The sequence below is a fragment of the Musa acuminata genome, chromosome BXJ2-9 (genome assembly GCF_036884655.1).
Source record: "Musa acuminata AAA Group cultivar baxijiao chromosome BXJ2-9, Cavendish_Baxijiao_AAA, whole genome shotgun sequence".
Classification (NCBI taxonomy): Eukaryota; Viridiplantae; Streptophyta; class Magnoliopsida; order Zingiberales; family Musaceae; genus Musa; species Musa acuminata.
In genome coordinates this window covers 10386581-10400301 of record NC_088346.1, presented here as the reverse complement: position 1 = coordinate 10400301, position 13721 = coordinate 10386581, and the positions used below count along the sequence as shown (strand labels likewise).

General features: G+C 40.9%; 2 protein-coding genes and 1 pseudogene across 2 annotated transcripts; 1 reads left to right on the top strand and 2 right to left on the bottom strand.

Annotated features, from left to right (window-relative positions):
* The first annotated feature begins 14 nt into the window (after nt 1-14).
* On the top strand, nt 15-1497 carry LOC135621986 (heat stress transcription factor B-4c-like). The gene is made up of 2 exons (XM_065123610.1): nt 15-499; nt 580-1497. Exons 1-2 carry the CDS (start codon nt 245-247, stop codon nt 1354-1356), a joined length of 1032 nt encoding a protein of 343 aa, XP_064979682.1. The 5' UTR covers nt 15-244; the 3' UTR covers nt 1357-1497.
* A 1552-nt stretch (nt 1498-3049) lies between these two features.
* On the bottom strand, nt 3050-6378 carry LOC135622171 (flavonol synthase 1-like; annotated as a pseudogene).
* Nucleotides 6379-7523: 1145 nt separating this feature from the next.
* LOC135623088 (mitochondrial phosphate carrier protein 3, mitochondrial-like) lies at nt 7524-12778 on the bottom strand. The gene is made up of 6 exons (XM_065125624.1): nt 12344-12778; nt 11654-12015; nt 11515-11558; nt 8197-8411; nt 7950-8074; nt 7524-7857 (listed from the first exon to the last, which is right to left on the bottom strand). The coding sequence occupies exons 1-6, from the start codon at nt 12650-12652 to the stop codon at nt 7791-7793; spliced, it is 1122 nt and encodes a 373-aa protein (XP_064981696.1). The 5' UTR covers nt 12653-12778; the 3' UTR covers nt 7524-7790.
* Nucleotides 12779-13721: the final 943 nt, after the last annotated feature.

The window sequence follows — 13721 nt, the reverse complement described above, 5'->3', positions numbered from 1 at the left end:
GCTAAACTATAACTTCCATCTCTCTTTCCTTCGCTTCTCTCTCTCTCTCTCTCTCTCTCGCTCGCGCTTTGTTTCCAAGACAGACAGACAGACACATATTCCCTCCTCTCACACACCGTCCGAGGCCACCAAGAGAACAAACAAAACCCACCATCGCACGACCTCACACGCACTCCCGCACCTGTCACATGCTCCCTCCCTCCCTCCCGAAGAACCCAAGCAGACACGCTCCGGCTCCACTTTCATGGAGATCGAGTGCTGGGGCACTGCAGATGGCGGCGACGGAGTGGTGGAGGGGAACAGACCCGTGCCGGCGCCGTTCCTGACCAAGACCTACCAGCTGGTGGACGACCCCGCCACCGACCACGTCGTCTCCTGGGGCGACGACCGCGTCTCCACCTTCGTGGTGTGGCGGCCACCCGAGTTTGCACGCGACATCCTCCCCAGCTACTTCAAGCACAACAACTTCTCCAGCTTCGTCCGCCAGCTCAACACCTACGTGCGTGCTTCTCGTTCTCTTGTGTGCCCGCGTGTTGTGTTGCCGTCCAAACTAATGCCCGCTTTGAGTTGGTGATGCAGGGGTTTCGCAAGGTGGTGCCTGAGAGATGGGAGTTCGCCAACGAGTTCTTTCGTAAGGGGGAGAAGCACTTGCTATGTGAGATCCATCGTCGTAAGACGGCCTCGGCTTCCTCCTTGTTTCCGTTGCCCTCGTCTCCCTCTCTGTTCCCTCTCTACCACCATCATGCTTTCGACGACCAACAGCTTCCAAGTCCCCATTGGCGCGAGGTCGCATCGCCACGCCTCCTTGTCCTCGGGACTAACAGTTTTGTCGGTGGTAACGATACTGCTATGAGGGGAGGAGGACAAGGGCCGGCGACGGCGACCGCATTGATAGAGGAGAACGAGAGGCTGCGTCGGAGCAACGCGGCGCTGATGTCGGAGCTGTCTCACATGCGGCAGCTCTACAACGACATCATCTACCTAGTGCAGAATCACGTCCGGCCCGTCGCCCCCAGCTCCGCCGCCGCGGCCTCCGCCAACTTTCTCCTCTCCTCCGCCTATAACCAGCGCAGGGCGGGCCTCAACTCGGGCAGCACCACGTCCAGTAGCTCCCTCACGATCGCCGGATCAGAGCCATCGCCACCATCACCCCTGCATCGCTCCGCGAAGAACCACCACCTCGACAATGGAGAAAGTAGCAGCGCAAGGCCTAGGCTCTTCGGAGTGCCACTCGACGGGTGTTCCATTAGCAGCAGCAAGCGTGGGTTGCAAGCAGATGAGCCGACGTCGCCATCGACGAAACCTCGCTTGGTACCACAAAACATGGACTTAGGTCTCAACCTGATGCCATGTTAACCCTCACTTCATCTCCCTATAATTAGTCCGTCCCATTCAACTAAGTATCTTCTTTTTCTTGATCTCTCTATCTTTGGTTGTGTCTTCTCATTTAAGCTAGTTTCTTAGTTGCTTCTAATGAGTCATGTACATAATCATCTATTCCCCTTGTTCAACATTTCCGAGTTCCAACTGCTCAATCCCACGTAAGAGACCATTTAAAGCAGCTCAACCGAGTTCGTCAGTAAAGCTTCGTGCTCGGAGTGTTACAGTGGGAGAGAGAGAGAGAGAGAGAGAGAGAGAGAGGGGGAGGGGGAGGGAGGGAGGGAGGAGGGCCACTCGGTCTTCGTCGGTCAAAGAGATCAGGGATCATGATGGAATGGCGTCGCCGTCAGACTTAAAAAATGGTGGCTTGGATCAGCGATCTAATGACAAGAAACGTGAGAGTAAGGAAAAGAGATCAGAAGTAGAACAGAAGGTTGGTGGTTTCCTTCACGCTCTACCTGGAAGGGGAACCTTGGAACGTGATGGCTCGCAGAGATTCCCCGTCCTCAGGCGCTCATGCAGAGGGAGGCCTCAGAGCGTGGCCACCCACCTCATCAGTTTCCTCTCAAAAGAAAGGCCAAAACCAGACAATAAATACGTTTACCAGCAAGCCTCCGGTTCCCTTACCAACCAGCTTAAATAGAGGCCATTAAACACAGCAGCATCAGCACTTGGATGTCCTACTTCGTGCATGATACCATGTGTCGAATCTCGTCAACGATGGGTCTTTCATCTCATATATCTCTCAACCTGACTTTGATCCACTACAATCCGAACTAAAATTGCCATCACCAATTGGGATTATTTCCTTGTATTCCTCTTTCAGCTGAAGCTTCGGGGTGAGGGCATTGTGCTCTGTCGGGCAGTGGGGAGCTGCTGCCTTCTCACTCCAGTTAAATTGCATCGTCTCCTTCTATCCTATGTTGTCATGTCCTCGAGGGGTATCTGTGAGGAGGCCATGATGGTGCCATGAGGCTCTTCTTTTGGGACATCGGGGCTTTGTTCCCTTCTTTTGCCTTCCTCTCCCACCTTTCTCTTACTCCGAGCTCCCACTCGAGGGCCACTTTCACTGGGAACACACACCCTTTGCCAACCTGCTTTATGCTTCAACTTGCGTGCATGGAGTTCAAAGGCGATAGTCGAGAGTGGGCACTGATTCGAGTTTGACCTCTCCCAAGATTGGGAGATGGATGCCACGCCTGCCGTAGTCTCCTTTAGAGGGCAGTGTGCAGGGTGGCCTTTGGGCCATGAAAGGAGAGAAAGCTTTGAAGGGAAGTGATTGGAGATGACACTTTGTCTGAGTAAAAAAGTGGAATCAGGGATGGAAGAAGTCAAAAAATAGTCCCATGGATATGATGAGCATACAAACATTGCTTTCTTTAAGGCACTGCGACCACGTAAAGCAAGTTTTTGGTCCCTCCACTGAAAGTTCAGTCAATTTCCAAGATCTGTGATATGCACGTTATGCTCATGGATATATATATATATATATATATATATATATATATATATATATATATATATATATATATATATATATATATATATATATATATTTTGTTCATTTGTCACGATGAATGAGAAGAGTTATAGTAGTGCTATGTTGAAACCTCACAACATGGTTGCATACACCAATGCTTTTTGCTTGCCGTGTTAGTAATCGCGGTTATGATAGAGCTAATACATAGTATTAAGTCCCCATCTTTGAGAAGCAACGCATTAATTAGGTAAATGGTAGTAGATAAAAGGAAGGTTGCATGAGAAGGAAACCATGGTGAGCCTAATATACCCCACCCAACACAGTGCGAGTTCATTGTGGAATCTTGTTCAGCTTGCAGTAGGCATAGTCCTTGTACTTCTTCGTCTTGTATTTTGCAGCGGCGTCGTCGCTCGCTAGCTGCGGCAGCGGGCCGACGACCGTCTCGCCCGGAGGGGAGCAGAACACCGGCCACGACATCCTCGCCTTCTCTATGTTCACGGTGGTCCGGTGCAGAACGCTCTTGTACTCGCCGTTGCTCAGTATCTGCGGCACTCACGGGTGGTGATGATGATAACGACGAGCAGAAGAACATGGAAGTACGTCAGTGGCGTACGTACGTACGTACCTCGATCTGGTCGCCTAGTGGACGATGATCGCGTCGGGGACGTACTTGGCGTCGAACCAGTGGCCGTCCTTGAAGACCTGAAGGCCGGGAACGTGGTTGGGGACGAGGGTGGTGATGGCGGACATGTCGGTGTGAGCCATCACTTTCAGGGCCATGTCCGGCCGCCGGCACGGCGGGTAGTAGTTGATCTTCAGCAAGAACTCGAGGTCTCCGCTTCCCACGGTGTCCCTGAGGGCGGACTCTTCCGGTCCAAGTCCGTGCTCGATCTTGAGATGTTTTGGATAGTAGATAAGGTTTCACGTGGAAATCTCTCTACTTTCCTCCTAATCCGTATAAATAGGTGAGAACATATTAATATATTCAACTTTTTCTTTAATAAAGCTTCTTCGATAATAAAACTTTTTCTTTAATAAAACTTCTTCAATAATTCTTTTTATCTTCTATTCTTTCTGATCGAAGTCTGCCATTCATTATATCCCTTGCTTCTCTTCTACTGTAGCTTCTTCCTCTGCTACGATATTGCTATAGCTTTCTGCATCGATCCAAGATTGGTATCCAGTACTATCCTGCGAGGGCATGATAGCAGATAAGATTTTCTCAATTATATGAGAAAATTTCTCTATTATATTGAGAGAAAATCGTCTATTCTGTTGAGAAATTTTTTTCCTCCTAATCTGTATAAATAAGAGAGGAACATATTAATGCATTCAATCTTCAAAGCTTCTTAATAAAACTTCTTCAATAATTCTTCTTATCTTCTATTCTTTCCAATAGTCTTCTCTTCGAATCCAAGTTTTTACTAGAGCTTGGCAAGGGAAATTTTGTGTGTGCATTATTTGTTGAATATGAACTCAATTTATAATGTTTACATTCAAATTATGGATGTCTCGTTGCTCTATAAGTAGACAATCATTACCTTATGTTTATTTCCTATGTTCGATTTTTTTTTTTAGTTGGTAGATTATTTTTTGATGGGATGGTTTTCTTGATATTAAGTAATTGGTAGTGATTATAATTATCATAATTTTGAAGAAAAAAAGTAAAAAACCAAATGTCAAGTATAATTGATTCAATACCTTTGTTTAAGTTTTAATTATCTAATGTTGTATATACTCCAATACCAATTATCATGACTCGAGCATTTTATATGATCCATTAATTCTTGATCCAAAATATTGAAGTCTAAATTAATAATAATATATACATCAAACCGTTAAAAATAAATTTAAATAAATTTAAATTTAAAATAAATTTAAATGTGTGACTAATTTAAGATATTATAATTTTTTAGTTAGATGTTTTTGTCAAACTATAGTACTATGCATATGAAACATAAACCGGTGATAGTCTTATCCATTAATTGTAACGGGCACTCGAGTCTTATCCATCGATAACACTTTCATATTTAAGTCTTTCACTATATTCAAATAATAGATCGGATATCAATTATTATGATATGACCTAATGAGATAATTTACTCATTGATTTTGAGCCACTAGTTCAAAATATTTAAGCACAAACTAATGGTAATATATCCATTAAATATTTATAAGTTTTTTTAAATTTTTAGCCTATATTCAATTTAGGATTATGCAAGTTTGTTTAAATGTATAAACGTGTGATTAATATTTTTTAAAATTTTTAATTAATAATTTTATAATAAAAAGAATAATATTTTTTTTCCGAATAAGTCAACCAAGTTTCATTTAATTGTTATCATGACATTTTAAAATAATCCTAATTTTTATTATAAATTATATTGTTTGGATGTGATTCATGTAAATAATAAAATATGCATCCAATTATGGAAAAATCCCTAGAAAATATTTTTTTCCCTTTTTTTAATCGCATATTGTCTCTTTTTTCTAACATGACAAAAATGTTGTTTTTGGGGTCATGAGTTGAATCGAAGGAGAAGTAAATTTAAAAGTGACGGAAAAATTAGAAAAAATGACAGCTTTCTTGTACCATTATTTTCATATTCGAAAAAAAAAAGTACTTGCTATTTATGGATGTCATAATCAGAATTTTTCTTAGAAATTCGCCCATAAAATATAAGACGAACAATCTTAGTATTTTGCTATTTATGTATGTTCATTAAACAATTAATTGGTGCATCAAATCGTATGTATATATCCATGTAAATGGTATTGGAGTATGCGTGCTTCTAATTGTAGCGATCGATAGTACCTGTAGTCCGCCGGGTTCTTCGGCCACATGCGGTGGTCGACGCGTTGCGGCGGCCAGATATTGTGGAACAGGAAGTCCACGCACGCCTTCTTCCCCTCCGAATCCTTCTGCAGCCTCGTCCCGGAGCCCTCGAGGCTCCCCGGCACCTCTCCTCCGCCTCCTGGGGCAGCTCGAAGAACTCCGCGCCTACGCGCTGCAGCTCCCGTACCACCCCCACCGGCACGCCATCGTTCACCAGCCGGAAGATGCCCCACTCCCGGCTAGTATCGGCGATGGCGCGGGCTGCTCTGCCCTGCCCTCGTCGTCGTCCCCGAGGTCGATGTCGTCGTGGTGACGCCCGGCTACTCGTGCTCCGGCCTGACGAACTCCGGCAGGATGTCGTCGATGGCCAGGCTCAGGGACGCGATAGCCTGCACTCTCTCCACCACCTCCATCGTGCTGTGGGAAGATGGGATAGATACTCCATGAGTTGGTGGGGTAAGTCATTCTTGCGATGATGTCTTCTTATGTTTGCTCAATGTCTAAGAGCCTTTCCTGTAGAAATTGGATCCATCCAATGGACGATCGGTGAGCAAGCGGCGCATTGTGGTGAGAAGAAAGCGGTTATCCCGTGGCTCACCGATTTCAGCAAAGAGTGTCGGCATCTACATAAATACTATGCATAAAGACGTCAGCTAGAAAGTTGCTTTGTCTTCTTCCGCTCACGAGTGCGACCAATACAGAAGCGTAAGCAAACCATAGGGAAAAATTTGCATGCAGTAAATAACAAAGCGAACTTATTATATCCAGAAAGGGTAATTAACAAGATGGCCAAAATTAATAACTTCAAATCAAACTATTTATATTATGACATGAACATATACGTGGATTTATTTTACATCCCTAATTAGGAGGGCAACATCACTCATTCGATGATCAAAGGATAAAAAGGAGAATAAAATAAAATAATTCAAGAAAAATAAAATGGATCAACCAAAAAATATTCTTTATGTCCCATTAGCTCCCATGCCGATTGACTTGATCTTAAACCACATATTCAAGATGCATAAATCCAAGTCAATTGCAATATAATCATCAATCTCTTGTATGTTTAATCTTAAAGATTTAAAATCTCATTCGATGTATTTTTATTTATTATAAAAATATTTTTTTAAAAAAATATATAAATCTAATCCACTTCCAATGTAAGATTCCACCGATTCAAACTCATAAACCAAAGTTAATAATAATATAATCACTAACCTCTTATTAAGTTTAGTCCATTATGATGTGGGACCGACCACCTCAGAATCTTATAATATTAATGCTTATTATCCAACTAAAAACAAACAAAAAAGGATATAGATAGTGATTTGCAGACAAATATAATTTCAATATAGAACTTAAAACTCCCCTTGATACCAAAGAGATACAGAAAAAATATAGTACAAGAAAGATAAGGCAGAATAAGGTATACACTTGATTCTTCATGGTGAAACCAACAATGACACTTAAATAATCATCATAGGAAAATATTATTGTCATCAATTGCTAATAATTTTCATCCTGTTTCAAATTATAATGACGACAAGGTGCATGAGTCGTTGCTTGGCACGATCACAAAAGTAACTCATTACAGTTCCATGGTCGTTTCAAATATTGATTGCTATAGCACAAATCAGTTAGTACAACATAAAGAGCCATTTGAACTGTGCGAGTATATAATGCAATCAAACGAAACTTTCTACTATGCATGGACAATCTTCTTTGTGCATACTGTAAACAGGCTTTCATTCTAAACCAAAAATGGCTCCTAAATCAACCCTTCATCGTGACACTGACAATACTTGTAGCCTACACAAGGCACAATAGAATAAAGCGCATTAAATTTCATATATTAACTGCGTGAACAACAGTCATGACTACAGTGTCCTTCCAATTATTTTCCAGACTTATCTGTCTAATATGATGCCAGATGCAATCTTCACTGTATGATGAAATGGCTGAGGCAAAAGGGATGAGATCAAAACCATCCCACGAACAGAGAACAAGCAATGCATTGTTTCAAAAAGAATTTACTCCCAAAAAATTGGTCTTCATTGACAGAAGACATTTGTTTCGATGAATGCTAAACAATCAAGCAGCTTTCAGTTTGTCAAGCCCTGTAGCAGGAACAGCAGGAGTAACTCCACCAGTCGTCGGCCTGAGAAGGCATTAGATATCAAAGCATTAACTTACAATGCGCAGCACTGTATTCCATACCAATGAAACTAAAAGATAGCAGGAGGTACTTACAGGCCAACCATAACTTTGAAAGCATCATAGATTCCCCACTGCGCACCAGTTAGAGTACCAATCATGACTATACGAAGGGGCAGTCCACGTGTGAAAAGACCCCACAACCCAAGTTTCTTCACGGCCTGGTTAATGAAGCAGGGTAAATTGAGTTATAACAAGGAAGATTGAGCTATATATAATTGTGATATGAATAAAGAGAAAAAGGTCATAGATTAGAAAGGCAAGCAAAATATAGAAGACGTACATCACCAACAGTGGCACCCTTGGCGTTGTTCAGGAAAGAGACAAGATTGTCAGCTGGGTGAGAAACAATTGCACAGAAGACACCAGCAATGTAACCACCAGCAAAGCTCACTCCCAGCTGAAGTTCTTTGCTACACTGGTCCTTTGGTCTTGGAATCGAGTATTTGTAGATCATTTCAACAATAGTCTCAAATGAGGCAAATTTCATCATAGTATCTGCATAAGCAATTTGAATATGAATTTGATTTATTGATGCTAAATAGATCTATAACTTGGCAAAAATAGATAGTTCCCTCTTGATGCCAAATTTCACACATTATATGGCCTTATCAAATGAGTCAATAGCAAACATAAATATAATACTATATAGAAGCAACAACATAGTTCTAGATGGGTTTATAGTCATAATCTGCTCTTCCACATGTTACTCAAACTAATTTTATTAGGATTAGATATCACATTTATTTATCAATTGATTGTGCCAAGAGACTTGAGTAGTCATGAACCAGAACGTTTTTTCATTTAGTGTGTATTTGGATATTTGTGCATAATACAATGGATCTAACATGAATAAATAAAGGGAAAGAAGACTTGTTAACTCACACAACAAGAATACCACAAAACCCCATGAAAAAAACATGTCATGAAAAGAGAGTATGCTATTGAATAAGCATGGCCAACTTCTTAACCCTGAAAAGCAATATGATAGGTGAGAAGTGTAGTGAAGAAGGATACTGATGTCATCAAAGAATAATGTATAAGAAATGTAAGAAAAATATACAAGACCAGTATGAATGTCTTGTATCACTCAATATGGTGACTTGCGAAGGCAAATTCTACATCACACACAATGAGATTTCATAAGCAATAAATAAGAAACACATTGTGCCTTAATCCAAATTTCCCAGGGTCCCAAGCAGATATGGTTTTTGTTCTTTGCTACATGCATGTATAAAATTTTGAAATCACAATTTGCTACAGTCAGGATTTCTCCAGCAAAAAGAGAATGAAAAAAATCAGGTTCCTCTGAAGTAGAGTACAAAAAGATAATATAAACTCAAAACAAGGTCAACAGACTCTGAGCCAGAGAAACAAGATACCAAAAGATTTTCTACCTTAGACAAAACTGAGAGTATAGACAGAGTTTTCACCATGCACAGATAGAAGCTTGGCAAGCAAATGAAGACTTTCAACAAAAGATAACCAACAAAACAAAATAATGTAGGCTGCAATAGGTTTCTATGTAATGCACCTTGCATTAATGCATTTACTTGTTAAGAAAAAGAATGCCAACAATACAGATTTCTATAGACAACATACAGTAGAAGGAACTAAATCTCCAATTAGTCAATAAACTCTGCAAAGCAACTTTATTTGAGTTCAACCATAGTCGTCCAGTTGGAGATGACAAAAAGGATAATTACTCTATGCATGCAGAATCTTGATAATCAAAGTCAGATTTCAAGGACTTTGTGCAGTGAAACCAGCAAAAGCGACAATAACAAAATACAAAAAGCTTAATAGGGAGATCAGTACATGGTGACATTCTTCATGACTTGTATAAAGATGAAGTCACATTTTTTACATCCTAATACATGAAAGAAGAACATAGACGTATGTGCTCCTACAACTGAGGTACATAGGAAGAATCAATTGGTCAACACTCCAAATTAGGGATTTTCAACAAAACATAAGTAAAAATGCAAACAATAAAGGTCACAATATGACTTTAATGTTTTGTGTCCTAAAAATATTTTTGCTTGCTAGTCAAAAGACAGGAAAACTAACATCTTCCGACTTCCTGAAATAGTGCGTGGAATCAATGGCGCAGAGGTAAAATAGAATTCTAACTTAACTTAAGGGTATTGATGAACCAATCCAATGAATTGACTTGTAACAATATTCTAAGATTTTTGGTAGAATCAGGAAGCATTAAGCATGAATACAATACACACCTTTTCATGGAAAATGAAATAGCAAAGGAATACTCCTATCCCAATGGAACATGTAGGAATACTAAGACCTATTGTTTGTTAACCTTTTTTCATAAGCAAAATATATCAAAATATACCATCAAGATAAATAACTAACAATAGAAGGACTGAAACTCTAGATAGTTCATTCTCCGTACACCACTTCATTGGAGTGCACTAGTCAAAACATAGGAAAACTAACAACATCTGTAGACTTCTAGAAATATTACAATAGAGGGACCAAAACTCTAGACAGTTCATACTCTGTATACCACTTCATTGGAGTGCAACTCCATCTTTCATAAAGTTGGAGAAGACTCAAGCAGAGAGGAAGATTTGTATATGCACACATAAAATCTTGATAATCATAGTCAGATTTCAAGAAGAACAATGTGCAGAACTAGGAAAGGAGGGGAACCACAAAAGTAACAGAAAAAAAGAAAACCTTATATGAGGCAAAGACAAGTTGGCATCATTCATAAAATAATAATCAAAATAAACTATGCATTTATATATATTTATACAGGGAGCTGATGGACTACTACAACATCGACTGCTAATCATGACAAGACATTTTCTGTACATCTCTAAAGAAAAAATAATAATCAAACATACTGCCAACTTATGCAGGGTTGCATATTTCTAATTAAGAAAGTTAGACTATTAGTTAAACGCTCTAAAAAATATTATGGGACAGCAAATTTTATAATACAAAAGATCTTGGTTTCTGTCAGCTTTCATGATCTACGCCATCACTAATATTGCAGAAACAAACCCTAAAATGAAAAGAATATAAAAACTTGTTTGTGGAAAACACAGTATAGCCAGACCATGTCCAACTTCTGATAAAACAGTAAATAAACATCTTAATAAGTTGATAAAAATACCAATAACAAAGGCTAACAAGGAAGTTTACTTACACTGAAAGTGACTAGGATCAAATTAGATCAATATAAACATGATACTACCAAGATTTTCTAACAGAAAAAAACAACCCAGGCTAAAATTACAAAATGCAAAATCTTTGGACGGTCTATTTTATATCCAAGCATCACCTAACTCATTAATATACTTCTTTACTTACAGTATAGTAACAATCAATCAATTAAAAAATCACTAAATCTTAGGCTCGCAACTTTGAACTGCACTAAGGATGGTCGTTAACAAACAATTTACATTTCTTGAAATCATACTGAACATATACAACAACAAGAAGCAAGCAAGAATCATTTTTTCCCCTCTCCAGCTATTCTGGTTGATACTAGTTAGCATGAAGAGACAGTCAAAAAATAAAAGACAATCGAAAAAATAATAATAGTGAAATGATGCAAGGAAAATTTACTTACAAGGAATCTGACGCCCCCAAAGTGGGACCAATCCTTTATACAATCTGCATAAAGGGCATCACAATAATAAGAATAGTCCATACAAAGAAAAGGATCAAGTAAGTGATAAGCAAAGCAACAAGAATAGAAAAGATCATACCCCAAAGCGCCCTCAGACCTTACAAACTTGGGCAACCCATCACTCAAACCCCTAGCAAACCCTGGCTGTGTCTGGACTCGCACCTTAACTGCCTCGAAGGGGCAGAGAGCGACATCAGCAATCACTTCAGCAGAAGCAGAGCCAGCGAGGTAGATCAGAGTCTTGTACTTGGCAGCGTACTCAGGTCCAGCGATATCAGAGTAGTACTTCTTGAAGAACTCGTAGAATCCAAACTTGCAGGCCCCCTGGGCGCTGTATCCGAGCAGGGTTGGCACCCAGCCTCTGAAGAATCCCCTGACGCCTTGTTCTTTAAGGAGGACACCAAATCCTGAGGAGATGCTCTTGTACTTCGCTGGGTCAATCTGATAATTTTCATGTAATATTCATGATCAAATAACTTTCTTTGAGAAATAAAATCCACATAGAAGCCAAAATGCAAACGTGACATTAGATACTCTTAAAGATGCATCGAAAGCAGTTAAATTCATATAACCCTCCAAACACAGATACGATCTGGGAAGATCGCGAGATGTTGTAGCGGAATAATCAACGAAAGAAACCCCAAAAATAAATCTCAGGAAAAATCAGATCCTCAACGCTGCCGATCGCCAAATGTTAGAAAAAAGCGGATCTCCGGCCGCCGCATCCAAGATCCAAGAGGAAAATCTAATCAAGGATTAAGGGAATCACCTGCATGTTACACTTGACGAGATCTAGCGGGGTGACGGCCGTGTGGGTGAGGCCGCAACTGGCGATCCCACCGGCGGTGCAGGCGGCGTAGAACATAGGGGAGTACAGCTTGATCTTCCCTGGCTCGTTCGGCGCTTGGGCAACCACAGATCCCATCAAAGCGCCATCATTCGCCGTCGCGGCAGGAGCCGCCTTGGAGACGGGGCTCCTCCCCAAGATATTCCGCTCCAGGCCGATGGTTCGGGAGGCCGCGGTGGAGTAAAGGAAGCTGGGGATGAGGGACTGGCGAGATCTATCTGAGAGATCCATCGAAGATCGAGGTTTCGTTCGAGAAGGAGAAGGAACGGATCGGAGACGACAAGCAGAGAAGGTCCTTCGCTTGCGTGATCCTGCAGCGGAGCGCAACGGCAGGCGGTTCCCGTTTACTAGGCCACTTGGCTTCGACCTTTATAGCCTCGTCAAGTACGAAAATACCCTCAATGGTCAATTCAAACTACACGTATTAAGAATTATGTTTACTCTGGTTATGAGAACAGTGGGTGGCATTTAGGCAACCTTGGAATTAGACCAACCAATGGGTGGCCGCCTTCTTCTCGGAAATGAAACGCCGATTTGAGATCGGGTGGGCAAATTCACCGTAGGGCAACGTTGGGCAAATAAGGACCGTACGATCTGAGTTGGTTACAATTCGCGGTGGAGATCACCGGATAGATTCTTAGGCTTCTGGAATCGGTGGGTCAGCCCAGCCGCTGCGGTCGCATGTGCGCGCGTATGATCTCAGGCGTGCGTTTTCCCTATTCACAAAACACTAATTGTCCTCGTCAACGACCGACCCCGTCCCTTGCACTTTTCTGGATGGTTAGTCGGCAAACAGGCCCCACTTTTGGGCTCCAGTAGACTCTGCAAGAGAGCGGTGGTGGTGCACGTTTCGTACGTAGAACTCTGGCGTGCGTTTTCCTATCACAAAATACCTTTAGTGACCATTGTCACTTACCCGACGCTATACTCGCCTAGTGTTCAGAGGCGTGGACAGTGGAGAGGTGAGCCTTGTCCGGGCACCGAATAACATAAGTTAATGTTTGCTTGGTCTGGTGGATGACAGGGTCTGAACGGGTGGACGAGAGAAGTCAGGGTTGACCCGCGCCTTGAATCCTGCCAAATATTCAAAAAGTATGACTGAATATATATATATATATATATATATATATATATATATATATATATATATATATATATATATAATAATAATAATAACTTTTATATCTATATGTTTACAATTCATCTTCGTCACATATCCTTTATGTAAAAAAAAATTGATATATTTTTATAGTTAATTAATAATTTATAAAAATAATCAAAATCATTAAAAATTATCAGG

What these genes read in the sequence shown, in the direction of transcription:
- LOC135621986 (XM_065123610.1), top strand. Translation starts at nt 245, where the DNA reads ATGGAGATCGAGTGCTGGGGCACTGCAGATGGCGGCGACGGAGTGGTG. An exon ending in TCCGCCAGCTCAACACCTAC is followed by an intron (nt 500 to 579) that starts GTGCGTGCTTCT and finishes TTGGTGATGCAG; the next exon opens with GGGTTTCGCAAGGTGGTGCC.
- LOC135623088 (XM_065125624.1), bottom strand. Translation starts at nt 12,652, where the DNA reads ATGGATCTCTCAGATAGATCTCGCCAGTCCCTCATCCCCAGCTTCCTT. An exon ending in TTGGGGGCGTCAGATTCCTT is followed by an intron (nt 8,412 to 11,514) that starts GTAAGTAAATTT and finishes TTGCTTATGCAG; the next exon opens with ATACTATGATGAAATTTGCC. An exon ending in TTCAAAGTTATGGTTGGCCT is followed by an intron (nt 7,858 to 7,949) that starts GTAAGTACCTCC and finishes ATGCCTTCTCAG; the next exon opens with GCCGACGACTGGTGGAGTTA.